Genomic DNA, 26650 nt, shown 5'->3' with positions numbered 1-26650 from the left:
AGAGGCAATGCACAGTTTGTGATCTAGCTACGAAAAATAAACACTCAAACTGTTGTATGGAAGGAAATTTAGATTTGTTTTAAACCTGTATAATTGCCTAATTTCTCATGAGATAGAGAGACCTCCCCTCCTCCTGGCAGTATTGCAGTGACTACATCACTGTGACCCCCAACCCTTGGGGCAAACACGTGGCACATCTGTCAGGCTGAACTCCACTCAGGTGGCCTATTAAAAATCTGACATGTTTTCACCTTGTTATTTACATACTCATCAACAGGACCTCATCTGCTTCTCCTGATGTTTTCATAAGCATCCATGGTTAGCCTCCAGTTAAGAAAAGGTTACCTGATGAGTCATTTACTGCAGCCCTGGTAAGTAACTTGTAAAAACACAGGACAGGAAGCAACAGAAAGTGGGCAAACAACATGTGAGAACAAGCAGGGATGTGGCCTTTAAACACACAGAGGGCTACCGTGGAGGATAACTTCTGCTAGATTCCTGTCACAGATGACTCAACAGGATAAATTGCATTCTTCTGTAACTTCCCATTTAGTCCTAGAGAGTTAAAAACTATTTTTATTTTTAATAGAAAAACAACCAACTTGAGACTCAAAGTTCAAAACAAGAATTGGAATCCAACTAAGAGATACAATTATTATCTTTATCCCTACATCTCAGAAATAGGAAAACCTACATCAGAGTAATGAAGCTCCCCAAAAAGAAGAAAGGTAAAAGCGATACCCCAACTATTACTACAATCACTAAAAAACCCCTCTTTACCTCTGTTAATATCATCATAACAGCCAGTGCAGACTCTTGCTTCCTTCTCCATGTATTGCAGTTTGCATTTTCGTTTGCAACAGCTACCACAGAAAACCTGAATCAGAAAAGGATTGCATTAAATATTACAGACATATTGCACAGTGAATAGGAAACTCTTCCAAAAAATGCACTTGCTCCATTCTAAACCATCTGCAGCCTTGTATTCAAACCTGTATCTTGATCCCTGACCCAGAAACCCTCAGAAAAAAAAAAAAAAAAAACAAAAAAAAAACCAACAGAGAACAGAACCCACAACATATACCCAGCAGGAAGCAGCAATATCGAGGACCTAACTGAAATTACATTAACATTCTTATCTGGAGCAGTGAAAAGAATCTCAGGTTGCAGCACCTATCCCAAATTCACTGCAACTTTCGATGCTCCTGTAACCATTTTACATTAATCACCCATGCTTGGGCCAAGGACTGAGGTGCAGAGCTGGGGTTTGCTGTGGTGCTTTAGTCCCAGCTCTACAGCTCTTAGTGAGCTCTCACTAAGCTGCTCTCAGCCTGCCACACACCCCATGCTCCTCTCTCCCCCCGGGGACAGCAGAGCTCTCTGCTCCAGGCTGCTGGGGCATGCTGGTTCACTGCTGAGGCTTAGTGGCTCTCCTGCTCCCTCAGCAAGAACAAGCAGTGCTGCCTGCATGGGATGAGCTCCTCTCAGACAAGTATTCTCAGAGAACATTGCTTTGGAAGAACAGTATATGCTCTTCTATTCCAACAGGGTATATATCCTGTCTATTTTTAAGCAGAAACAGGGGGGAAAGTGTGTCTTATTAGGCTGGACAGCTTCTACACAATCCCATTCAAAGAATTATGTCTTTAGACTAGCTGGTGTTTTGCAAGAGTTGCCATAAATATCTGGAGCTTTTGTCATTTTCCCTTTATCTTCTCTTAAGGATGATCTGCAAGTTTTTAATGAATCACACTATTCTTAGGTGTATGCAGTCTCTGAAGCATTGACAAAACGTCTTCTGAAACCCCTAAAGGTCTTCTCTACTCCTAATTGCTCCCAATCCAGAAAAACAAAATGGATCAAGGGAGGGGGGCAGGAAATCCCAAACAGTAGTGACATAGGAAAAATAAAGTTATTACAATTAACTCCTCTGAACAGGAAAAGTTGCTGTAAAAGCAGTGACTGATCAGCACAATATGAGCTAAAAAAAAGAAACTATTCCAGCAGCTTCTGGATTAGTGCCACAGGTAATCTACCTCAACAGGAAACACGCACGCTCAGTCCATACTTTAAGAATGGAACAGGTGAGGACTAATCACTAATCAGTTATAATCCACTTCAGGGCTTCAAATGGCAATCCCCTGCAAGGATTATTCTCCTCATACCCTTCTCATACCTCTGGTGACACTGGGACCTGAGAGGATTGCACGAGGATTAATCCTAATGCACCTAAAAAGGTGAAGGCAAACTAAGGGACAGGAGAAGGGAAGTGAACAGCAGGCTGTGGAGCAAACGAGTGGGTCCTGGTTGAACTAGGAAGAAGAATGGTACCACAGCAAGAGACAAACACCTGGACAATGGAACTGCAAAGCTGTTTGGCTTTGTGAGGGCTGCAGGTGGGAGAGAAAACAGGGAAAACACTAACTGCACACTGCCCTCCATTACAGATGCCAGAGTCCACAGGTGTTGCCATTTCATTGATAAAAAAGAGGTAGGACCACGGGAATCCATACAACTGTCTTCTAGAACAGTCCACAGAGAATAACTGTGAATTCCTACCAGTTCTCCCTTACTTCCCAAGCTGCTGAAAACACAAACAGCAGCTTCACAAGGAATGTCTTACTTGGGATTTTTGAAGACAAAAAGGAGTTGCTACTAAAAAGACAAGAAGTCTCACAAGGCAGAAGGTTAACCTGCACATTCAGAAAAGCTGTAATTGCACAGCACTCCCATATCTGTAAGGTTTAGACAACCCATGCTGCCTTCAGTCACTCTCCTAATAAACAGTCACTGTGGTGCTCCCACTAATTTCACTGCTGTTCTGCCAAGAGCCCCTCAGCTGACACACTCACAGCTGTCAACAGGACAGTGCAGTCAAGGGTCTCCCACCCCCATCTCTAGACAAGGAGTGAGAACTTCACAGGAACTTGAAGTCAGTCAGTCTCATGACTGAAGTGGAACCCACTCTGGAGGACTGTGTTTTAAGCCATCACAGAATCTCACCAGGATATTCTGGCAGTAAGTTCAATGGCTTCCAGGTTGGCACAAGGAGCTCTTAAATTTCCTGGACACTCCAATTCACACCTACATTTTAGTTCATGCTGGCTACAGCTGAGTAAATGGGCATCATGCTTTAAATACACAGAGCTAGAAGAGGGGTGCAAAGAAAAACTACCATGGTGGTGCTTAACACTGGGGATGCTAAAACCTAGTACTGACACTAGTTTTTGTTTTGTCTCCTCATCCTTAAAGCTTACAGAGCAACACTGAACAGTGAGGTCACTGGTATTGCTAGCATTTCCATTTATGCACTACTACAAACCACAGTAGATCACAAGGGAATTCTGAACTGACTATCAGCTTGGGCACCACTTGCTCTCTGTGGAAGACCTCAGGTTGAAAAAAAGTTTTGCAATTACTCATTTTGTTGGTGAATCACATACTTTTCCCCTAAGATTAGTTCCCTAGAAAATGGTACACCTAAACACACTGGAAGACAGATTTAGACCATAAATCCTTTTGCACTGGTACTGCTGCTACATGTCCTGAAAGAGCACAATCCCTTCAGGTTCATGGGCAGGACTCTACAGTTATAATCGCTAGTGAAACCACTGGATACTCATCATCACCACTCAATTTTTTAAAACATAAACACTTAAATTGAAAGCTCAATAACGGGCTGATTCAATATGATTATGATGAAGTAGTCCATCATCTCATCTCTCCTTCTCTATGCAAAAGACATCAGCCCAGCCAGTAATGGCAGGTAAGAACATATTTAAGTACTTCTCTTTAATCACAATTTCCACAAAAAAGGTCATTATGTTTCCTAATTAACATCAGTCTTTCCTGACAGTCTTTAGGTGCCTATAGAGGGAAAATAAAAACTGGTCTTTGTTAAATGAAGCATTTTTGAGCCTAGAAAACTTGTGTCAGTATTCTTTCCCTTCTCTATCTTGGTTATGCCTAAATCAGAATCTCTGTTTCCTGTCAGCAGCACAGGACCCCTCTGCAGTAACTCACCTTGCCACAGGCTCGGCAGTGGTGTCGTCTCTTTGTGAAGGTGAATTTGGCCTGGCAGTTCATGCAGTTGGGTGCCTCAGAGTCTGGGACCCACAGGGGCTGCTTCCACGACAGAACTGCAGGTGTTCTACGCGATTCAGAGCTTTCAGATGTTTGACTTCCTCCAGCTTCCGAGCTGCTTTCCCCAGCGTCAGAATAATTACCAACATTTACACCAGTGTCTGAGAGGGGAGCTTCAGCAGTAACAGAACCAGATTCCTGGTTTTCTCTTTCAGGTTCATGTATTTTATTCAGTTGTTTCTGACCAGCAGCTCCTTGGGAAAGGTCAAGCAACTGCTTTGGTCTAGCACGTTTAGTACAAACATCAGAAGCCACAGCTCCACTGCCACTCTCAGTCATGCCCTGGCTGTGAGACATGCTGACTTTTGCTGCAGCTTCCACTTCACTGCCAGGAACAGATGCTTTAAGGTTACTATCAATGCTCATTATCTCCTCCAATTTTGTTTGCATAAATTCTTCATTGACCTCTGTGAAATCCAGGGTGTTCAGATCTGTTAAATTCCCTCCATCTGCATCAGCTTCCATCAAGTTACCATCATTGTCTGATGACTTCAACACACTGGATTGCACACTTTGTCCATACAAGAAATCATCAAGCTCAGCATCACTTATTAGAATATCACTTTTAATAACATCCTCCTCAACAGTAAAGTCAGCCATAACAGAGCTCATGCTCTCATCATAAAAAGTGTCTACAACAACACCAGACGGCTCAGCTCCAAGGTCTAGAAAACCAGAAGCAAAGGCTTTGATTTGCTGAGAATCACCATCATCAGTTACATTCTCATTACTACACTTCTCTCCATCCTTACTATTTTCTGCAATACTTTCATTCATTTCAGTTAAATCTTCCTGCTGATGCCAGCTAGTATTTTCACAGGATTCCTTGCCAGGGAGGTGGATTTTAGACTCTGCAGCATGAACAGTTACAGGATCATTAATAACCTCTGCCACTGCATTCTGAGGTAGAGGATTAACCTTTTCTTCTGTTACAACTGATGAACCACACATGGACACAGGAAGGGAAAGACAAGACAGAGATGCCTGGACATCCTCAGCTGACATACATGAACCAGAAACACTGCTTACTATCTCACTGCTATTAAGCTCTTTATCTACATTCTCTTCTGTGCCTTTCTTTTCCAATTCTACTTCAGCTCCTATTTGACACGAGCAGCCTAGTGAGACACAATTTCCAGGTGATGTTGTATTGCTGTTGTGCAAGAGATGCCTCTTTGGCAGATCTGAAGGCATGGAATCAGCATTACTCCCATTGTTTGGGTCCACCTCTCCTATGGCATTTCCTCCACACAATTCTGTGCTTGCTGCATAGCATGTGCTGTTGTCTTGTGATTCTAAAGGCAGCTTTTCACAGGCTTTCTCATCTTTGGGACTGTATGCATTCAAACTGTGTGGTGCCACAATGACACATTCAGTATCCAGGGCAGCAGCTTGTCCAGGGTGGTCGAGTATTTCACTGCACCTCATAGGTTCTGTCCTGTGGTGATCATTGCACAGACCCAGGACTGCTCCTGCAGCATAATTCTCTGATTTTAAAGCAAAATTATTACTTTGTTCTGTTGTAAGATGCCCTATATCTTGTAACACTGAGTCCCCATCACTGTGGCTTGTGCTGGCAGCCCCAGTGCAGCCAGGTGATGTCACACAAGTAGGAAGAGGGACACAAGACATGTCACAGCCAGCAGGCCCTTGGATGTCCTGGAGGTCATCCCGCTGCAGCTTCTGAGCCCCCTCAGCAGCAGACACTGAGTGGATTAAATTTGCTGTGTCACTAACTAGATCACACACAGGTATGCTACACCTTCCCAGCTTCAAAGCCTGAGCTTCACTGAGGGGCCTACTGTCCAGAGTGGACAAAAGGTCAGGTCCAGCAACACCCTTCTCTTTGGGTGGGGAGTAACTGAGCACGCTGCCCATGCCTGCAGGGGCACAGAGAGAGCTCTGCTCTGGGGCAGGACATCTGGCAGGATCCTCTGGCTGCCCTGGTGTGGGGTGTGCATGCTCCAAGCAGTCCAGGACTGAAGAAAGCTTTGACTCATATGGACTTTGAGGTGTTCTGAAGCACTCACATTCATCTATTTTAAGCAAGAAGAGATCAAAAGCAAAGTTTATAAGACTCCTCTCTTCCACAGTGTACTCCCTCTCAACCCCATCTATTCATCAATACAAGCTTTTACTTAGCAGATGCTACTTTCAAACACCATGGTAACAGTCATTTGACCATGTACTTCCACGAAAAAGGCAGTGCAGAAACCAACCTGTATTCTGTTCAAATTCATCAAGCAGTTTGTCCAAGTCACAGACTGCAGCTTTAAAGTAACTGTCCATTCTAGTCACAGTTTGAGTGAAGCTTTAGCCTTCTTAAACCTACAGAGAAAAACACAGCATTTAATTCAAAGCATTTTTTGTTTACAAAGCCCAAGGGTTCATATTAGACTGCAGCTCATATGAGGGCTTTTTTTTTTTTCATTAATACTTTGTTCTCCCTCTTGTAAACAAACCCAAAGCACAAACAGGGCTGCAGTCTCTAAATATTTTGGATATGCTCAGTGTCCTCAGCACTATGAACAATACAACCCCAAATTCACTTCAAATCGCAAAATTGAGGCTACTTATTAAAAAAATAAAAGGCATCTGAAAGAATTTGCTATGGCATTACAATATCATCAAGTTTAAAACCAGAAGGAATATTAGGATCTTCTAACATTTTACACCACACAGTTCATAGGCAAAAAAATAAGTAGGTCATTATTACCTTTCCACACAACTGAACTGTAAATAATGTGTAAATAATAATAAAAATTAAAAATCCAACCTGGCAATTCAGCTCATAATTTCTATTCTACTCAAAACACATAAACAGCTATAAAACAAATTTCTGAGACCCCCAAGAACATAAAACTCTTCTTATAGACTTACCAGCTCATCAGAAAGCTGTTTATTAATCAATCACATTCCCCACTGCAAAACACCCCAGTTTATTTGTTTAATGAACCTTTCCAGCCACTCAATTTTATGCCTTTTCAGTCACTCAACTGTTTTCCAACTGCACATCTTTTCTAATGGCTGAACACCCATACAGAGGAAGTGCCCATCAAAAAATCAGTATTTACAGTTCCACTGAGCCAGCTGAAGGGACTGAGATCCATTTAGACTAATGTCTGTGAAAAACACCTGCAGAGAGCTGTCTAGTTTTCCTTCTGCTTTTATCTCTGCATTCAGCCTCTGAACTGGCTGCCTGCATGCCCTACCCCAATCCAACTGCTGTTCTGACCATCTAGTAATGTCCAGCATTCTTCTAAAATCTTAAGAGCCCAAACAAACACTTAAATCCTCTCACACCACTCAGGCCACCCTGCAGCTACAGATCTATATTCTGTGCCTTACCTCCCTCCACTAAGGTTTCCTCTCACTGAATAGTCAAGATCAGGAGCTTTAACCTGTGTTTAATATGTAACTGTTTGCCACATGCTATGCAATTATTTACCACACTCACATGCACGGGAAAAGAGCACTTGAAGGCAATGTGCAGCTCAAACAGAGGCTTGCAAAAGCATAAGGAAGGTGAAATAAATATGCAGCAATGCAGTACTTTGTCCCCACATGCAGGCCAAAAATGAACACCCTGAATACATCACTGTTTTGATATCCGTGGCTACCAGTTAGTGACAGCCAAGGTGGTCAGGCTGCACTCTAACACAGGTCTAGAGGGCTCAAAGAGCAGCAGGCACAGACTCAGTGCTCCTTCTCCTCACCCACCTGAACACAGCTCTTCCTGAAGCAATCACGACCTCCTGGCAAGGGGGATGTAACAACATGAACTGGAAGTTGTTTCAATTAAGAACCTTACACGATTAACAGGTTTTGGTGATTCACTGAGAGACATCAAAGTGCAGATCCCATCCCTAAAGCACGTACCTGTGGACAGTCAATAGCCAGATAGACCACATAAACAAGAAATATTGAAGGGTTACAAGAAAACGGGCCATCAGGAGGTGTGTAATGCTGATTTCTGTTCTCTGTAGGTATTTATTATACAACTTCACCCTGTATCACAGATATCAATAACAACAGATACTAATAAGAACCAAAAACCTTCCCTATTTAAAAAAAATATAGAGGAGAAGCAAGTAATTACTTTGTCTACCTTTGTCTTTAATTAAAAAGGCCTAGAGAATATTAATTGTGTTGCACTCTTGAGAGACACACAACAAATTCTGATTTAAGCATAAGGGCATTATTAGACTACAAAACTATCAATTATTAGATTATAATGCTAATTAGAAGGGTGCATTGATGCCATACAGTGCTGGCCCACTAAACTCTCCAAAAAAGGTAGGGCTCAATAAAAAGAACTAAAATCATATGCCAATATTTACATCTATTTAATATGGGTTAATTCACCTCTACAGAGAGCTCAGAAAACTGTCATACCTCAGTCTACTAACCCAGCAATGCTGCTTTGTTCAGTTAAATCCATTTTTTAAATAAAACAGTTATTTGTCTTGCTAAAATATTTTGAATCATTAACCTAGCCCTGAAAAACTAGCATATGTTAATCCTAATTTCATTACTCTTTCCTCAAAGTTTTCATAGGTTTTCATCTTTTCTGCAACAGGCATACAAGCAAAAACCTGAAACCCACAACAAAATCAAAACCCCCCAAAACAGGGCAGACCAGCAGTAACCCCTTAACCCCCTTGCACCTCTCTGTCCTGACTCCACATGCCTGCATCACCAAAGAATTTTAAGAGTCTTCTATTTTCTCATGCTTCAAACCCCCTTCCAGCAAAAGGAACAAGTTTTATTTTCTGCTGCCTGGATTTGCCCACAGCCTGTCCCAGTGTTCACATTAATGGATTAGAAGCTATGAAAAAGCTCTGGTGACATGTTTTTATTAAATGGCTGCTTGCTTCCCCAGGTGAAGGGTTTGGAGGAACCACATGCTTCAGCAAACTGAATTTGGTCTGAGCATATACATATATTTTTTTCTGGGGGGGAGGTAACGAAATAATTACACATATTCTATCAGAAACCAGGAGCACCACCACTGTGTATGATTTTAGGTAGGCACAACTGTTGTTCTCTGAACGTGTTTTTTAGAACTCTGAATGTAGTCTAAACTGGTTCACAGACCAGTATTTTTTCAAAAATAAATTTAATGCTTAGAACTTTATCTGAGGCAGAAAGTCCCTAATAGTGCAAGGAGACATACAGCTTGAGGCTCTCACCAGCTCCGTTTTATAGATTTTTTTAAAAAACTTTTAAATGATATTTAAATCATTGTCTGTTAAAGACCAGATGCATTCAGATAGATTAAATATTTATGTAGGAGAAGACTTGAAGATAAAATAGCAGTCCATCTCAAAATGGGAAAAATAATAATCAAAGCACAAAAGATACTACAAAAAAAGTGCACACTGGACATGCCACTGGTCCAGATAAACCTTTGTTGTGTCCCTAAACGAGCTCATCCTAGATCTCCAACAAATGGTCAGACACACTCCCCACACAGCACGAGGTAAGAAGCAGAGGCAATAGCTCTTACCACATTAAAGCTGTTAACTATTAGCTGTGCAATGCAAACCCTGAGATCTCGATGACTGCGCTGACCACAAGCGTGGCAGGGCGTTTAAAAACACTTCTTTTATGTCCTTCATAAATTACTTACTTAACGTAACAGGCACATATTCCAGAATTCAAAACCCACATTCCCCTGGGCACTTCTCAACACACTCTTATTTAAAGGAGAAAGATAACACAAGGCTGCTGGGAGACTGAGTGGCCAGCCTACAGCATGGATTTTTTCCAGATATGCTCTGTAAACGGAGGTAGCTAGCCGATTTCAGTGGTGATAACTTGCAAAGCACAACAGATTATTAATTATTACCAACTGACCCGTTCAAGGTCTGAAGCCAAGCTGCCTCTTGATGTCTAAGAAGCCCTGAAAACCACTCTCTGCAGTGTTCACACACACCTGCAGTTTGTTGCAGCTAATCCCCACCTCAGAGGCCAGGCCTGCTTTTACACAAAACTTACTAAAACAGCCCAAACTGCGGTTTGGAGGCAAAGGAACACACAAGCAGGGGCACATCTCCCCTCCAGAGAGATGACCACTAATTAAGGATTAAGGAGCCACCTTAATTCTGACCACCACAACTGTAATCTTTTTCCTGGCTGCACAGTTGTCTTGTTTCAGCTCCATCATCATTTAGCCTGAGCATAAAGCTGCACTAAGAATTGTAAGAGGATTTAAATGTTTTTTTCCACCTTACCACCCCAGCAACTACCACAAACAGAGCAAACCCTCCAATTTAAACACAAGCACTAAGCACTAAGTTCACAGTGAAATGTTCATTTACTACAGTGTGCCCTTTCTCCCATGCTAAGGGTGATGCCATGATGATTTTTTTGCCTTTTCTTTTTATATACCCTTCATAAATTCTCAGTGTCCTTAACATACATATTTGTAATTCTTTAAGCCTAATATTTTAATATAATCCTGATAGTCTACTGAGCCAAAAGACCAAACATCCTAAAAGCCTCACAGTCAAAAGTCAGAAAACCTTACACTATCTCGAGAAACCAAGACCCCCTCTAAAATACATCCTGAGAACTAATATTGGACCCATCTAGGAAAAAAAATACTTCAAAATAAAAAAATCACACTATTCATTTAAATGTCTCATTGAAACATCTTTGTTAAATATACCAATTTACAAAACCTGTAAAATTGTGTACACCATCTGCAGTATGTATGAATTTTGACATATTCCACCTTGACAAATTGCTACACCATAAAATTTCTTATTAAATGCCAAAATAAAACCCCTTTTTTTCCCTCACCCATGTCTAACTCTTAATTCTAAAACCACGGAAAAGGCACCAGAGGTACTGAAGGAATTAATTACCAGCTTTTTCCTCCTCAGCACCTACCCTATGCCCCAACACCATACACCCACACACAGGCCTGAGGCCCTGCAGATAGAAAGTTTAAAGAATCAGCTGCCCACAGAGCTCATCAGCAATCAACCTGATGGAGAGTTCAGTACAACTGAACAAATACTGTGAGAAAAACTTAAAACCAAAAATTATTCCTGCCAAGCAAAACAACCTGTTGTCCAAACTACAAGCTGGGGTGGCTGCTGCCACTGCAAGTTTGGGAGCTGAATCACGGGGTAAAGGCAGAAGCTGCAGAAGTTTTCAGACAAACAAGGACAAGCTTACAGGGCACACCACAACAAACTGTATTGTTTGAAGAGTGCTATTCCATTAAACGCAGACTCTTCAGAAGGACAGAACTCAACCATCAGTGTGGTGACATTATCACCCTCATATCTCCATCCCACATCACCCTCAGCCTCTGAGAGTGTTCGTTCATTCGTCTGCCCATAGAACCCTGATGCTGTGAACTGAGAATAGCATGACTCACACCACCCAGAGAATCACAGATTCCCTGAATTACAGGGTTGGAAGGGACCTCTGTAGATGCTCTGGTCCATCCATCCCCTGCCCTGGCAGGGTCCCCTGGAGCAGGGGCACAGGAACGTGTCCAGCTGGGCTGGGCTGGCTCCAGACAGGGACACTCCAGGCCCTCCCCGGGCAGCTGTTCCAGGGCTCTGCCCCTCCACGGAGAGAAGTTCTTGCTGCTGCTGGGCTGCAGCTGCCTGGGCTTTCTTCGCTGGCCATTGCTGCTCGTGCTGCCTCTGGCAGCCCTGAGCAGAGCCCGGCCCCATCCTCTGGCAGCCTGGATGGATATGTTTGGATGCATCGATGGCATCCCCTCTCCCCTTCCCAGCTCCCACAGAGACGCTGCAGAGCCCACATCGTGTCTGTGGCCTCTGCTGGATCCTGCCCAGCAGATTCTTCTCTTTCCTCTGCCGTGAAACTCAGAATTGGACACAGCAAACTGGAGCCAGAAAACGGCCCAGCAGTGATTTCCAGCAGTACCAGCTGGGGAGGAACCGGCCGGTGGCCACACACACACTGAGTGCCACCACTGCCTCCGACAGCACATAGTGACAGCAAACGGGTCTGGAGAATGGCCCGGCAGACTGCTCCTCAGCGGAAACCGCGGCTCCCTCAACATGCCGTTTGCTCAGATTTGTATTATTAATGACCGAGGTTCGTGTCACACTGCCCGGGCCGCAGAGCACTGACAGCAGCTGGCGCTGGCAGCCAGCTGGACCCTACTGCCCAGAAGGTGTCAGTGATCAGTTCTCTGCCATTACTGCTCCTATTTAAACACAGACTCAAAATGTTTTACACTCTGCTAATGCCCGTAAGTGTACAGTGTAAGACTGTCCATTACACTTTATGTACCATATATGTATTCTATATAACCTACAAAATAATCTCGTATCTTTTACTTTAAATGCCATATATATTCTCCATATACCGTACATAACATTCTCTGCATATATACTATACACACCGCATATAAAGACAAACGGAACAGCAGTAAGCAACAATATCACTAACACCCCCAAACCTCCGGGGGCAAATAACCCACCCAGAGGTCAGACACCCACAGCCGCGTCACCCCGACCTCACCCGGCCGGTTCGGGGCCGTCTCGGGGCCGTCTCCCCTCAGGGCCCGCCCCAGCCCCGCCGGCAGCTCCGGGCGGCGGCCTCGACCCTCCGCTGCACGCAATGCGCCTGCGCGGCCACGCCCAGGCGTGACGTCGTCGCGACCGCGCCCATCCCCACCCTGCGCGTGCGCTTCCCGCCACGGCCGGCGTGGGGCGCAGGCGGGGGAAGGGGCGGGGCCACACGTCTGACGGACAGCGTGGGGAGGCGTGGTATGTTGAAATGGGCGGGGTTGTACGTGTGATTGACACAGAGGGGCGGAGTCACGTGTATTAACTCAGGAGGGGCGGGGCCTGTGGGATGGGGCGGAGTCGCACGTGCAGGCCATAGCGCCTCTCTTTGTCCCGCACTCCGCCGGCAGGGGGCGCCCCTCCCTTCCGGGTCTTGTCATGCCACACCCTCAGACCCCGCCCTGACGTCACTGCCGCTCCACCATCCCCCTCAGGCCTGTTCCGGGGACATCACACCCTCACAGTGACATCACTGCCGCTCCACCATCCCCCTCAGACCTGTTCCGGTGACACCACACCCTCACAGTTACGTCACTGCGGCTCCATCACCGGACACTGTTGGCTCAGCCCATAGACCCTTCCCCGGTGGAACTGACAAACGCCGCCCTCTCCCCCGGAGACCCGCGCTGTGACATTGGCCCCACAGTGACGCCATCACAGCAGTTCTGGTGTTTCCACAAGGAATCTCTTTATCACAAACCACGCTGCCCCCACAGCAAGAACTCGCACAGTGCCTCACGGTCCCCGAGCGCCAAGGGCCAGGAGCGTGGCCTGCGGAGCTCCGCAGCCGCCGCTGTGAGGGGCAGGGCGGGAGCAGGGCTTGGCATGGGGAGGCGACGGCCGTCAGCGTGAGGGGAGGCCAAGGGACTGGGGGCTCCAAGACGACACCTTCCTGCTGTCTCCTGCCCCAGCCCGGCCGCCCTGGCCTCAGCTGCCCGTGCCAGCATGTAGCTGACCTTGCGCTGGTGCGCCAGGGCCTCCTCCTTGTCGTTGACCTTCAACAGAAAGGAGAGCGGCCATTGGTCAGGTCAGGGATGTACACCCGGGAAACGCGCACGCTCCGGAGAGTCAAACCAAATACTGACCAGATCTATCAACATCCGCAGGATTTCGTGGGGATTGTCCAGCTCCTCCACCTTCCTGCAGTCCCCATCTGATGAAAGCAGGCTGGACAGCTTCCGCCCCAGGTTGTTCTTGTTCCCCGGGAGCTTGACACGCTCTGAGGAAAACAGAAGTGCATCAGCTGCAGAATTGCTCAGGAAGGGAAAAACAGCTTTGGGATAAGATAAACCTGGATCTGAATCATCTCAGCAAAAAGGGCAGTGTGAGCTGCAGCTTCTCCCTCTGCATGGGACACAGCAGCACTGCTCCTGCTGTCACATGAAGGCTACACATACCTCAGGCCTGGGCAAACTGAGAATTCTTTTCATTCTATGGAAAACACACTTTTGGTGCCCTAGTTAAACAATAATTTGTGTAATTTGTTTTAAATCAATACCTTAAAAACCCCCAAAGATTCTCTGATACAGGTGCTTACGTGTTTGTAGAATTACCAGAAATTGTAAAATGAAACATTTGTCCCAGGCAACAGAGCCTGACAGCAGAGGTGCCAGCACAGGGGAGACAGCTGCTCAAGGTTATGCTGTCGTAGTGCTGCACCCCAGGATTGCCCAAGGAATCTGGGAGACACACCATCCTTCTAAGCCTGGCAGCTATGGGCCAATAGTCAAAATAATTTTATCGTGCCATTCTTAAAGTCTGCAGTGTTTTCCATCATGATGTAAGCACTTACATACTTCTCTTTATCTTTATTTTAATATTTTTATATAATATTTTTTAAGAATGAAAGATTATTAGAATTATTCCTGCTTTACAGATTAGAATTATTCCTCTTTTGCACAGGGCTTTGGAACTCTGTATTAGTGTAAAGATACTAATAAACACTAATATTGATACACATGCATAATAAAAGTGAAAAAGAGAGGAAAAAATCTATTTAGTACTCCAGTCATGGAGTATCATGGAATTATGGCCTGGGTTAGAAGAGACCTTAAAGCTCATTTTGTTCCACAACTTCCACTAGACCAGGCTGCTCAGTACTCTTTTTGGAGCTAAAAACCCTCCAACTACATTGCTTTTTCTTTTTCTGCATTTCTCCTCCTCCCCCAACTCTTCCACAGAGCTCATTTGAAAAGAAACCCAAACAACAGAGAAGTTGCTGGTAGCACTTAAAGAACAGCCAGACATCAGCTTTTCTCAGCCCCCAGACACACAGACTGCCCAGCTACCAGTGCCTCGCAGGCGTCTCCAGGTTGCAAATTTGGTTTCCTTCTTCACATTTATCACTTCTGCCAGCCGCAGAGCCTGGTCCTTCCTCTGCATCAGCTGCTGCTCAAATGCAATTCTGAAGGCATCTGCCATGATATATGCTTCATCCTTGCTCTTCTTCAGATTTTCAACCTGGTTTTAATTCAGGGGAAACTTAAAGCATGTTAGCTAATTCAGAAGCAAAAGCAGATTTAAAATTAATATTAAAACACAGACAGCTTGCAAGTAAATATAATCAAAGAAGTAGCAGGAACCAAAGAGTTTTTCTGATGTGTAAAGAAACTTATTTTGAAATGTGTATTACAGTCCTTACTCTTCATTGTCTGCACATGTTCACATCCCCAGCCAACCACACTATCATCTCTGCTTATTTATTTATCTCTGCACATGTGCAAGAGCTCAAGGAGGGAAATAACATCCCATCACAGCTGGGCCAGTCAAAAAAGGAGCAAGAGATTAGAATCCATATCAGGGATCATAAGGGACAGGCCAGCATCTATTTTCAAAACCAGTTAGTCAGCTGGAAGTTCTGCAGAGACCACAAGGATGGTTACTACATCTGCAGTCAAATACAAATTTGAAGAAAAATTCTAAATCTGCACGATTTCAATAAATAGGAAAAAAAATAGGAGCTTGGAATTCCCATCATTGATTTAAGTGTGAGGTAAATAGGTACTTTCCAGCACCATCAGCTTGCTGACTGAGCTGGAGGCTCTGGGTGCAGATGCCAACGCAAGGGAAGGGTGAAATGCACTGCCAGGAAGGAAGGAAGGAAAAGGTTCAGTGTCAGTCCACATGCACAGTGTGTACATTCATGGAGGGCATACACTTAGGGTGTGTGTGTTCTCTTCTTCCAGATCAAAAAGTATTGGGAGAAGGGAAAGTAACACAAAAAACCACTTTATTTTAACTAGTAAAGCTGAGTAGATATAATTACAATCTTTTCTACCAGCAAAAACAATGGCATTACAAGCACCACAAACAAACTTTGCACTGTTTCTGCGGCTGTGGTTGTGAGACACCTGAGTTTGTGCAAGCAGTGGTTGTGTGCTCCTGTGTTTTTTAGGTGCAGGAACACTCCCTCCTTGTCCCCACCCACCCATGTTTGTCACCTCTTGCTTGAGATGCAGGAGCTGCTTCCGAGTGAGAGCTGCCACTTTGGCACAGGGACAGGGCTGCCCCTCAGCAGGACTGCAGGTGCAGGCTCCCAGCACTGCCAGCTGAAAACCCAAAACAAACCACAGGTCAGTACCTGCCCACAGAGGTGCCAGCAGAAAACCACCCTGAAAACACACAGAGAGCAGGAGGTGGAGGCTTCTGACTCACAAGGAGAGGTGAGTTTTCAGGCAGAACCTGACAGATGGGTGTGCCACACCCTGCAGCCCTCAGGGGATACTGCTGTGATCATTAAAGCAGGGTTTAAGTGCTAGGAAGAAGAAAAATAAGCTTGTGAAATATAGCCTGATGCCTTCTTCTGTCTGATCTTTCTTTGCAAGGTGGACCAGGAAGAACCACAGGCACTGATTAAAGGCACGTGCTAATTAGCTAAAAATGGATGCGTAATGAGCAGTGATTTTTCTCTATATATTTTGAACACAAACATACCTCTGAAGCAGCCACACGGAAAAACACATAGGCAATACTTACTTCAAGACCTGTATAATCAGTAATGTCACTTTTGCTCAACGACATGTTCTCCTGAAAAACTTTCTGCTGTTTCACATCTAGCATTGCAAGGAATTCCAAGCACTGCTGGTTCAGGACTACAAAATAAAACAAAGAAAGAGATTACAAAAGCCTGCTGCTCTGATTTCTTAATTTCTGAGTTCAACTACACCTGAATGAAGCAGTTTTATAGTTCAAGCATCAGTTTGGGAACAAGATGAGAGTGCAGATGGAGAAACTCATATCCCAGTTGTTCCTTGTTCTGTGTTCTCCCAGAAGTAATGACCCACTTAGAGAGAGAAACCATTTCCTGTATTGCTCTGCCTCAGGACTGAGTGCTCTTCTCTTGGAATTCAGGCAGCCTCTCATTTAGAACAGCACAACACTGGGGAAGTAATGATTTAAGGCAGCTATTTTAAAGCTTTTTGGAAGGCACAAATAAAGGAAAGGAACTTGAGTCCTCTGATCCAGTGGCTGCCCTGCCTGCTTTCAAGTTTAATTTCCAGGCTTCTGCATATCCACTAAGATCAGCTTCCAGTAACAAGACACTGATCCCCACGGGAAGCTTACACCTTTCACTAAATCCTGATTTATTCCTGAAGAACAGTGTATTCAGAGGAATAGCTGTTGCTGGCTTACTTGTATTTTCAGCTTTAAGTGTTTTAACTTCTTCTGTCCTCAGTTTCAATGCTTCCTTAAGAGCTGCATTTTCACAGTATATCCTGTAGAAGTTAGAAAATGGATTTATTGTAAAAAATGTTTTTTAGTGGACACTCAATAATTTTATAAATAACCTGTTAAAGCATGATATCTAATATTTCTGCAAATCAGAATTAGGATTACTTAAAAGAGGGAATCAAAAAATCAAAAGTGAAAGGAGCTGAGTACTAGATATAAATCTTTTTAAAAATTGTATGTGTAAGTAGGCAATGGCCACAGTTTTAACAAGAGTTAAGTGCCACATTTCCATTAGAAATGCAAAGAAACTGGTAATTATGAACCTCTATAACACTTGCTAGAAATTTCCTACTTCCTTGAAGAACAAAACTGCTATTAGAGGTGTGACAGCTCTGGTCTGTAAACTTCCTCTAGTCTGAATCCTGTTTTCAAGAACATCTGTGCCTTCAGGTGTTGCAATGTGAGAACACACAAAGCACTGGTAATGCACTTTTCCTTGAAGTATTTCCTTCTTGAACAGAACAGTGGCAATCTGACGAGCTAAATGTCACAGCAATACAATTTGTTTGGTGCATCTCCTCAGCTGTCAGTAAATGCAGCCTAGTCTGAATTATTTCCCCCGGAGGGAAAAAAAACCATGGAAAATCCACATTCTTCTTGTCCTGTTGCCTCAGATGTCAGAAAACTATCAGAAAAATATGAGATGTTTTGCAAAGCAGGCTGAGCCCCTGGCTGTCAGTTTTGTGAAGCTATTTCTGTATCTTTCATCAGTCAACACCAGTTTTGTGGCTCCAAACTGCACAGCTACACTTCCAACCTATTCAGACAGGAAAGCCAGAGAGCTTTTCAAGAGGTATCCCTTGACAAATGTACCTATGGAATGGTGTGGAAACTTCTGGCTTATTCTTTGATTGGAAGCTGAAACACATTTAAATAGAAACATATGCTGAATTGTAAAAACAACAGCAATAATATTTAAAAAAAAATAATGACAATAACAACTCCTCTGATGGGCAGGCTTCAGAGATATAATTTCTACATGTAGATGAGTGAGTCTGCTGTTTCTCCAGGTCTGTTATGTATTATTAGTTCAGTGCCTCTGGTACATTCTTCTTGCCCAACCACACCTGCTGTCCACCCAGAGTGACTCTTACTTAACAAAGAACCTCTTGATCAGCCTCTCTATAAACCACTGCATTTTACCTGTACTCACACCCAGACACACAGTGCAAGACAATAAAGAAATAATTAACCAGGAAATTATATTTCCACTTCCATGCATATATTATTATTCTCTCTGCCTCATCTACAGTTAAGGTAAATAAGGATAATCAGTCCCCAGCTGGCTAAGGTCACACGATGAAATAAAACTCAGCCTAGCAAACCCAGCCTACAGACACTTAAAAAAAAAAAAAATCAGGACAATAGATCTAAAAGTTTTAATTGAAAAATACAAATGTGACTTGTGTGAAAAATCAAAATCTTCCAGAATTTGGAAGGGAATTGGGAAAATACAAAACCCCCAAAGAACCTAAGGATGCAAGTTTGGAACACAAAAGAGATGACAGAGAGCACTCAGTGCAATTTTTAAAAATCAAACAAAACCCCCAGTGATACCCAGTGTAAGTCAAATACCTGTCGTATTTTTCTGTCCAGGTGTCCTCTATGTTTTTAAATCTGTCCTGATCAAATTCAATTTCCCATTGCAAGATATTTATTTCCTGTGGAAACAAAACAAGCTTGCAGCAGCTCATTACAGGGCTCCCATCAGAAGGATGCCGGGGTGCTGGGCTTGGCAGAGATCTCAGTGACCAGTGACAATCTGTGACACTGCTAACAGCAAATTTGGTACCAGACACCAAAGTTTCTGCATCTCTGGCCTATGGACTCCAGTCTCTGCTACACAATTAATGCTTCCAGGGGCCTCCAACAAAGACAAACCCAAGCTGTCACATCTCCCTGTCCCACTCCTATTATGGGGAGTGGAACAACAGCAGGAGGAACCAAAAAAATGAACTCATTTTATCAAGGGAGCTCAACACCACCTCCCTCCTCCTTCACAGCTTCCCTACCAAAACTGGGCACCCATTTCCCAGAGCCCCTGGGAAGCCTCAGATGAACCACTGAGGAGTTGTGTAGCTCACTCTGAGCAACTCAAACCCACAACAAACAACAGCTGAAAGTAGAGGAAGAACTCTGGGAATTTTCTGATATTATTATTACAGCACCAAAAGGCCTAGACCAAAAGGCTGATAAATTAATATTTCCCTTTCTACTGAGAAGGGACAGGAATTCCTTTTACAAAACCCCTGGAATTAATGCCAGGTATTCACTGATTTAAATAAACAGTCTGATAACCCCTTTTTAATATCCATGGGCTTCTCTGTGTGAAGGAAGCTCCCACCTTACCTTCTCTAGGGTCCTCTTTTCCTCCTCGGTTTTCTGAAGCATTGCTTTTGTATGGCTTGTGGCTTTGTCAAATACAGCCTGTAAAATTAACAAGCAACCAAACCAAATCCCAAAATTCAACTCTGTCAAACGCTGTGATTAAATTGAGTTAATTTTTTCAGTTTCACACCTAGAGACGTTCACATTCATAGTTAAACAGCAGTGTGCAGAGTTACAAACACCAGCAACTTGCTTGTGAGCCCCAGAGGGCTCTGATCTCAAGTCTAACTTGCATAAAAACTTGGGTGTCAATCCCATAACCTCTGCAACTGACAGTGTAGCATCATTTAACTTGAGATCATGTCTTCTCCAGGGCTCGTGCAGGAAATCACATCTCAAAAAACTGGGTCACAACGCACCTAAGCTCTGATCCAGGCCTAACTTGCTACAAATATGTGAGGGTAGAAACTAGACCAGTAGAAATGGGTTATGTAAGTAGGCTAAATCCCAGGAACTGATTTTCAGCAGAATTTGTAATGAAAGAGAATAAAAGTACTACGCACAAAAGAACAACCTGACATTTTAAGGCACACTGGCCTCTAGGGCAGCAGATGGAGCAGTGAACTCAACATACTCAGACTTTGCAGTAGGATTCCAAGCACTGGCAAAATCTTCAATACAAGGGACTGGAGAAAGGCTTTAATTTTATGTTTAGTAGATAAATCCTGAAGGATCCTCAAAGGTAAAATTATGAGAATTGCTACAATGCTAAATTTTTCTTAAATAACACTCTAGTTCCATTAAATTGCAGAGGCAAGTCTGTAGACACCTGCAGACTCAATGACTCAAATTACAGCCCTGGGAAGGCCTTAAGGTTTTAACGAGGAGTAGCAGAAGATTTTGCCTGTTTTCCTTGTTACCACCAAGTACCAAGTGATTTCTGAACAGGTCCTACCATGCTCTGCAGGATTCTTAGGGCTTCATCTTTTCCTTCAAGCTGTCTTCGAGATGCTTCAAGCTCAACTTTCAAAATTTCAAGTTCCTGAAGTACAGCAAAGTGGATACATTTGAGTAAAATCCAAGGTAATCCTGGTAAGATTTGACTGTAAAACCAATGTAATTTTCCCTCCTCAAAAAAAAAACCTCTGTTCTACCTGTATGATGCCTTTTCACAGGCTCACCTGAGGTTAAAGAACACAGTGCAGAGAGAATGTGTATTTTTACAGCTGAAGTCAGCTGGCTGTCATGCCAACACCTCAACACATTTAACCACAGTAAAACCAAAATGGACTGTTAACTACCTTTCAACAAAAACACAGGCTAAAAATCCAAAGATTGTTTACACTACAGATTTTCAAACCCCAACGCTTAATAAAATAAAAATATCTGCCAGAAAAGCACAGAAATATCTTCAATACCCTCTACATCCCAAAAAAAAAAAAACACAAACAAACCCCTGAGAATATACAATCCACCTCACACTACGATTTCCTGGCATAAAAGCTAACGAAGGTGTTTTAATGTCAAGAGCCTGGGTCCATCCAAGTCTCTCAGGATGCCAAGATCCTCCTACAACACTGAAAGGAAATGCAGATTTAGAGAGCAGCACCTTGGGCACTGTTACGAACCTCCAGAGCTTCTCGAAGTTGTTGCTTTAGTTCTTCATTTGACACTTCAGTATTAGATTCTGTAGGATTAATAGAGGATACTAGATTATAAGATATCGTAATATTTAAAGGGAAAAAAAACTGAAAGTGAGGATTTCACCCTGAAAACTGGTAATGTACAAAGGTGAATTTTCATCTTTGTGTTGTGGGGTTTTTTCTTATGGAGCTAACAAACAGATTTAAGAAACACATCAATACGAACTTCAAAGACAGTGCTTTACAATTAAAGATGTGAAATGGGGGAAAGAAATGTCTGTTGTAAAGAGACATAAAGACAAACATTTTATAACTTCCTTTAAAATAAAGCCAACAAAATTGCCATCTCGATTAGAAAAAAAAAATTAGATTCTTTTCTGATTGCAACTTTCCAACATCCACAGTTGAAACCACAACCAGCACTGTTTAGAAGTAGGGGAAATTTTCAAGTAACAGAGATAGTTGAGCTTTTTGTGGAAAGGATAATGGGGAATTGTTTAAAGGAGAGAAATAAGCAAGTTGCACAAAAAATACTTCAGTCAAAATATTAGAAATTGACAGGAAAGTAACTGGACTGTAATGAACAGCACTGCCTACACTTGAGTGTTTTTACAGAAGCATTGCCTTCACAAAAAAGGAAGATGAATGCCAATGCAGGTTCTAAAAACAATTTCCTAACCCCTGAAGTAAGCCAATTCACTAATTTCAACTAATGAGCAAATAATATTTTGAATATTTAGCTACAAGCTTTAGGTACTATCTTTAGGAAGACTTCAGCTTAAACAAAGCAGGAATCCAAGCAGTGTCACTCAATTTCACCGACACATCTACACCTACCTAGGAGCTCCCACCACAGGATGCTCTTTGCTAAATGTCACTTTCAAATGCAAAATTAAACACTTTAAAACCGGACATTTCACACTAGGAATGGTCACGGCCTTGACCAGTGGAAGCAGTTCTGCTGCTCACGTTGTGGGAGGAAGGTGGAGGATCCCAGCAGGCACCGAACCCTCCAGGGATTTTGGCAAAAGGCTTGAATTAAAATTCGATTACACTCTGTGAGGCAGCTGAACGGCTCACTTTCACTAACGAAAACTTTTCTTATCGTGAATGATTAGCTTCCAGATTACTCTTACCACAGCTATTCTGTCGTGTGGAACTAGAGGCAGGTTTTTTGAGTGATCCATCGTAAAAGCTGTTTCGTTTTGGAGCAGGAAGAGCTGCAGCATCGCTTTCTTCTGCTGCCTTTGCTGACAAGGGGGAATTACAAGCCCTTCCAGATCCCTTCCTAGATCTAACTAAATAGTAATTTTGTAAGTTTTCCCCTTCATAAACACCTCCCGGTCTTCTCCCAAGTCCGTTTCCCAAGTCTCCACATGTCATGTCATCTTCTGCTTCCTCCATCTTCTCCTTCTGTTTTTTTAGTTTCAGTTGGTTTGGGTTTTTTTTCCCTGACTGAGGGCCCCTCACCTCCCGGTGAACAGCGCCTCCCGCAAGGCCAGATTTTCCCTGGAAAAACAGGAAAGCTGTTTATAGCAGCAGGACGAGACCCGAGCGAGAAACGCTCCGCCGGGGAGCCGGGGCTGCCCAAATCCCCGCGATGAGACCCCGGCCGGGGTGGGGACACCTCGGGGCCACCCCCTGGGAGCCACCCCCGGGTCCCCCCGAGCCCCCGACCCACCTGCGCTCCCGCACCGGCGGTGCCGGTCCCGCCCCGGGAGCGGCTCCGGGAGCTGCCCGCAGCCCGCTCGCACGGAGCGGTTGGTTTGTTTGCTTGGGTGTTTGTTTGGTTATTCTTGTTCTTTATCAGCGGTCCGTATTGCAGCCCCGTGCCCAGCAAAATGAAGTTGGAAATGTGTAACAACACCACTCCTCACGACAGAAGTTTTCAAGGAAGTTTTACTATCCAAACTCATTTATATAGAGTTTATTAGCAAGCGCTTCCTGCAGAATCTTTCAAAGGTTTTCTTTCCCAGCAGCTTTTCTCTTGAAGAAAGGCTTTTCTCTTCCTTGTGCAGCCCTGCCCCCCTGGGGCCCAGGCTTTAACAGCAATCAGAACAGATCCCTGCCTCTGTTTTATCAGTGGCCACGTTTAGGACCACTGCAGGTCTGTCCTGACAAGTGATGGACGCATTTCCTGGGTAATCTTGCAGACTGGGACAGGGAATGGGCAGCACAGAGGAAAAAGGAAAAATAAAGTTTATTGTCAAACACACCAGAGCAGTGCTCACATGGCTGATGTTTCCTTACACATGAAGAAATCCCCAAAGCTCTGTGCAATCATTTCAGAATAACTCGCATCACTTCTTTTCCCTCCAAAGCAAAGGACCTGCTTCAACCTGTACCAAACCCTCTCACTCTGCATCACCCTGCATTACACAGTGGAGCACAGCAGGTTTTGATCCCACAGCTCAGCATCAACTCATTTTCAGGACACTGCTCCACCCTCTGGAAATCAAAAGTGCCTCAACTGCCATCTGTTATCAAGATTTTACAGTTTTCTTGCAGGGAATTAATGGTTTGGCTTTATTTGTAAGGTCCAAGGAATTCTCAGGTACTGAACACAGCTCCTGCTACTCAGGGCAACCGCCTCATTTTCATTCTTTCAGTCACTTGTATCAGTTCTCCTGTTGTCTCTCAAGGTGCTGTTACAAATCCTCACAACCTGGCTACTCCGAACCTCCTTCTACTCCCCAGCCAGTTACAACAACGTTTATGGTCATTTATAATACAAAAACTATGAATTTATTAAACCATGCCTCCCAAGAGATCCAGCAGTTACTGTTACACCAAAAGTCAGTTGTTGTCCTTCATCCATTGCTCAATCCATTGCATAATCTGATCCAAATTTCTCTCTAGGTCCTCTGGAGTGTTGCTGGGTAACTGGTGTACAATTTCCTTTTTATATGACAACACAGCTTCCTCATATAGAGTCTGAAAAATTTCACACTGAATGTTGTCCTGCAGCTTCTTCCCTGTGTAGCCCCTGGAAAACAAGAGCACCAAGAGGCAGTCTGAGGCACAGAGAAAACAGAGGTATTTTTTTGAGAATCAGTGATTTATGCCCTAAGTGAAGTCCCACTGATGCCTGGAGAGGCTCCCTGGAGCAGAGGCTGGGCAGAGGGATTTATTAAAAACCCTTCCAAGGGTTCACCTTGGGCAGTGCATGAGCCAAGGCTACACCCTGGATGGATCCCAGTCATGGGTTCTCACACTTTTATCAGTTTTGCTCCATTCCCATATGGAGTTCATTGTCCCATCCCAGCTCCAGGCTCTGCAGTCCCACCCTCCCAGATTCTCCCCTCAATTCTCTGCTGTTTGCACTTTCTGGGGCTGGAGCTGCAGCGGTGTCCTTGGTTGTGGGGCTGGAAAAGGATTGTTTTGTGTGACTGAGCTGTGAGGAGAGCTTGGGACACTTTGTTTGGAGTTCAGAGTCACACACCAGTGCAGTGCAGAACTGGGAAATAGGAAAGCTAAACATTAAGGCATGCCCACAAGAGCACTCTAGGGTAATGTAGCCCAGGGACACACCTGCTCTCCAGCCTGTCATACAGACACGAGTTCTCCGTGCGAAGCACAAACACGATGTGGAACCAGCGCTCGGGGAAGAAGTCGCAGCCGTGGTAATCCACAATCACCCCCCCCTCGCTCATCCTGTCCTCCAGCTCATCCACCACCTGCACCACAACACACAGGGCAGACTGACTGGCACTGCATGGCCAAAACACAGCAGGGGTGGCTCTAGGAGCTGGGCTTACCCTGTCTTCATCCAAAATGGGGCAGTCGTACTCCTCATCAAAGCCTTCATACAGCTCTCCTGCAGCACAGAGAATTCCCAGATGTTTGTTGGGTAGCAGAGTAGTCACCACAATTAATCTACCACAATTAATTTACATTGTTATGCTTCTCTCAGGAGGTTGCAGGCAAAAGGCAGAGTTCAGGGTAGGGAACACTCTGCTTAAAAATCCGTGTAAGGACGTTATTTACTACTTAGCACCAAGTGTGCTGCTACAGACACACCTGCTGAAGTAAACTAATTTAATACACAGAATCACAGAATGGGTTGGGTTAGAAGGACCTTAAATCCCATCCAGTGCCACCCCATCCATGGCAGGGACACCTCCCACTGTCCCAGGCTGCTCCAGCCCCAGTGTCCAACCTGGCCTTGGGCACTGCCAGGGATCCAGGGGCAGCCACAGCTGCTCTGGGAATTCCACCCTGTGCCAGGGCCTGCCCACCCTGCCAGGGAACAATTCCTAATTCCCAAGATCCCATCCAGCCCTGCCCTCTGGCACTGGGAGCCATTCCCTGTGTCCTGTTACTCCATCCTTTGTCCCCAGTTCCTCCCCATCTCTCCTGAAGCACCTTTAGGGCCTGGAAGGGGTTCTGAGCTCCCCAGAACCTCCTCCTCCCCAGCTGCACCCCAGAGCTGTTCCAACCACCAGGCAGGTGTGCAAGGACTCCCAGTGCACCAGCAGCAGTCACACTGAGCAGCGTGTCCCCATGCTCAGGGGGGACAGCTGTGACACAGCACCTTCCCTGGCCAGGTCCCCCACGTTGACATAGCTCAGTCCTGCTCTGGATGCCAGCTCCTTTCCCAGTGTCGTTTTTCCAACTCCAGGCGTGCCTGCAGATCAAACCCACAGCAAAAGGTAAGGGAGAGCTTGAAGGTCCCCTCAGGCACTGCCCCGCCAGGTGAACTGGAACCCTCTGACAGCCCACATTGGAGAGTTCATGGGATGGAAAAGGGGCAAAAAGCTGTAGAACAAACAAGAGAGGGAAGTGAAACAGGAAAACTCTTGACTGTGTGCAGGAATGTCACTCACGCCTCGAGGGTTTGAAGGGAAATCTCCATTCATCTGAAAACCCCCAGGTAAAATAGAGGAACCCCACGTTCTTATGAAGGAGTGGAGCTGCAAAACCACCCCACATCGGGCAGGCTGCTGCCTCACAAGCTAAACCACTCAGGGCTGTGACGAGGCCGGGTCCCCAGACCCCAAATCCCCCCGGGCTGCGACCGAACGCCCCGAATCACCTCGGCCTGGGCCAGGGCCGGGACCCCAGGCCCTCAGAGAGATCAGCCCTGGACCCCACCCCCCAAATCCCCCCGGGTTTGGCCCCAGAGCACCCCAGGCTGGATGGTGCGGCCGCGGTGCCCACCGGTGATCAGCACGTTCGGCCGCCTCATGGCCGACGCCCGTCGCCGCGGACACACGTGTCGGGGGCCTTCGCCGCCGCCGCGCG

General features: G+C 44.8%; 3 protein-coding genes across 4 annotated transcripts in view; all 3 read right to left on the bottom strand.

Moving 5' to 3' along the window:
- ZFYVE16 (zinc finger FYVE-type containing 16) overlaps positions 1-12642 on the bottom strand; it is a 29952-nt gene extending 17310 nt beyond the window's left edge. The window contains 4 exon segments of the mRNA XM_062513387.1: positions 781-877; positions 4024-6179; positions 6363-6471; positions 12617-12642. Coding sequence (XP_062369371.1) covers positions 781-877; positions 4024-6179; positions 6363-6432 — 2323 coding nt within the window. The 5' untranslated portion in view covers positions 6433-6471; positions 12617-12642.
- Positions 12643-12693: 51 nt separating this feature from the next.
- On the bottom strand, positions 12694-22810 carry CCDC125 (coiled-coil domain containing 125). The gene is made up of 12 exons (XM_062513473.1): positions 22543-22810; positions 21392-21450; positions 20719-20805; positions 19785-19862; positions 19011-19096; positions 17337-17419; positions 16680-16795; positions 16145-16252; positions 14993-15164; positions 13790-13923; positions 13444-13699; positions 12694-12986 (listed from the first exon to the last, which is right to left on the bottom strand). Exons 1-12 carry the CDS (start codon positions 22808-22810, stop codon positions 12694-12696), a joined length of 1740 nt encoding a protein of 579 aa, XP_062369457.1.
- A 929-nt stretch (positions 22811-23739) lies between these two features.
- AK6 (adenylate kinase 6) lies at positions 23740-26603 on the bottom strand. 2 transcript variants are annotated; one of them, XM_062513413.1, is made up of 5 exons: positions 26567-26596; positions 25941-26033; positions 25165-25223; positions 24938-25083; positions 23740-24392 (listed from the first exon to the last, which is right to left on the bottom strand). In XM_062513413.1, exons 1-5 carry the CDS (start codon positions 26592-26594, stop codon positions 24203-24205), a joined length of 516 nt encoding a protein of 171 aa, XP_062369397.1. In that variant the 5' UTR covers positions 26595-26596; the 3' UTR covers positions 23740-24202. The 2 variants fall into 2 exon arrangements, with proteins under 2 accessions (XP_062369397.1, XP_062369395.1); XM_062513411.1 differs by having other exon boundaries at positions 24938-25223; positions 26567-26603.
- Between the last annotated feature and the right edge of the window lie 47 nt (positions 26604-26650).

Source organism: Cinclus cinclus, chromosome Z (assembly GCF_963662255.1).
Source record: "Cinclus cinclus chromosome Z, bCinCin1.1, whole genome shotgun sequence".
NCBI lineage: Eukaryota > Metazoa > Chordata > Aves > Passeriformes > Cinclidae > Cinclus > Cinclus cinclus.
This window is presented reverse-complemented; position numbering and strand designations above follow the sequence as displayed.

Bases quoted from the DNA above. Each gene is read 5' to 3' on its own strand.
- CCDC125 (XM_062513473.1), bottom strand. From the start codon at position 22,810: ATGGAGGAAGCAGAAGATGACATGACATGTGGAGACTTGGGAAACGGA. The intron at 17,420-19,010 runs GTATTTGACTTA...TAACTTCTACAG, and splicing joins TGGACAGAAAAATACGACAG to GATATACTGTGAAAATGCAG. The intron at 13,700-13,789 runs GTCAGTATTTGG...TTTCTGTTGAAG, and splicing joins TGCGGATGTTGATAGATCTG to GTCAACGACAAGGAGGAGGC.
- AK6 (XM_062513411.1), bottom strand. From the start codon at position 26,594: ATGAGGCGGCCGAACGTGCTGATCACCG. The intron at 26,034-26,566 runs GTGGGCACCGCG...TTTGATCTGCAG, and splicing joins GCCGAACGTGCTGATCACCG to GCACGCCTGGAGTTGGAAAA. The intron at 24,393-24,937 runs GTGTGTCCCTGG...CTTGTTTTCCAG, and splicing joins TATGACAGGCTGGAGAGCAG to GGGCTACACAGGGAAGAAGC.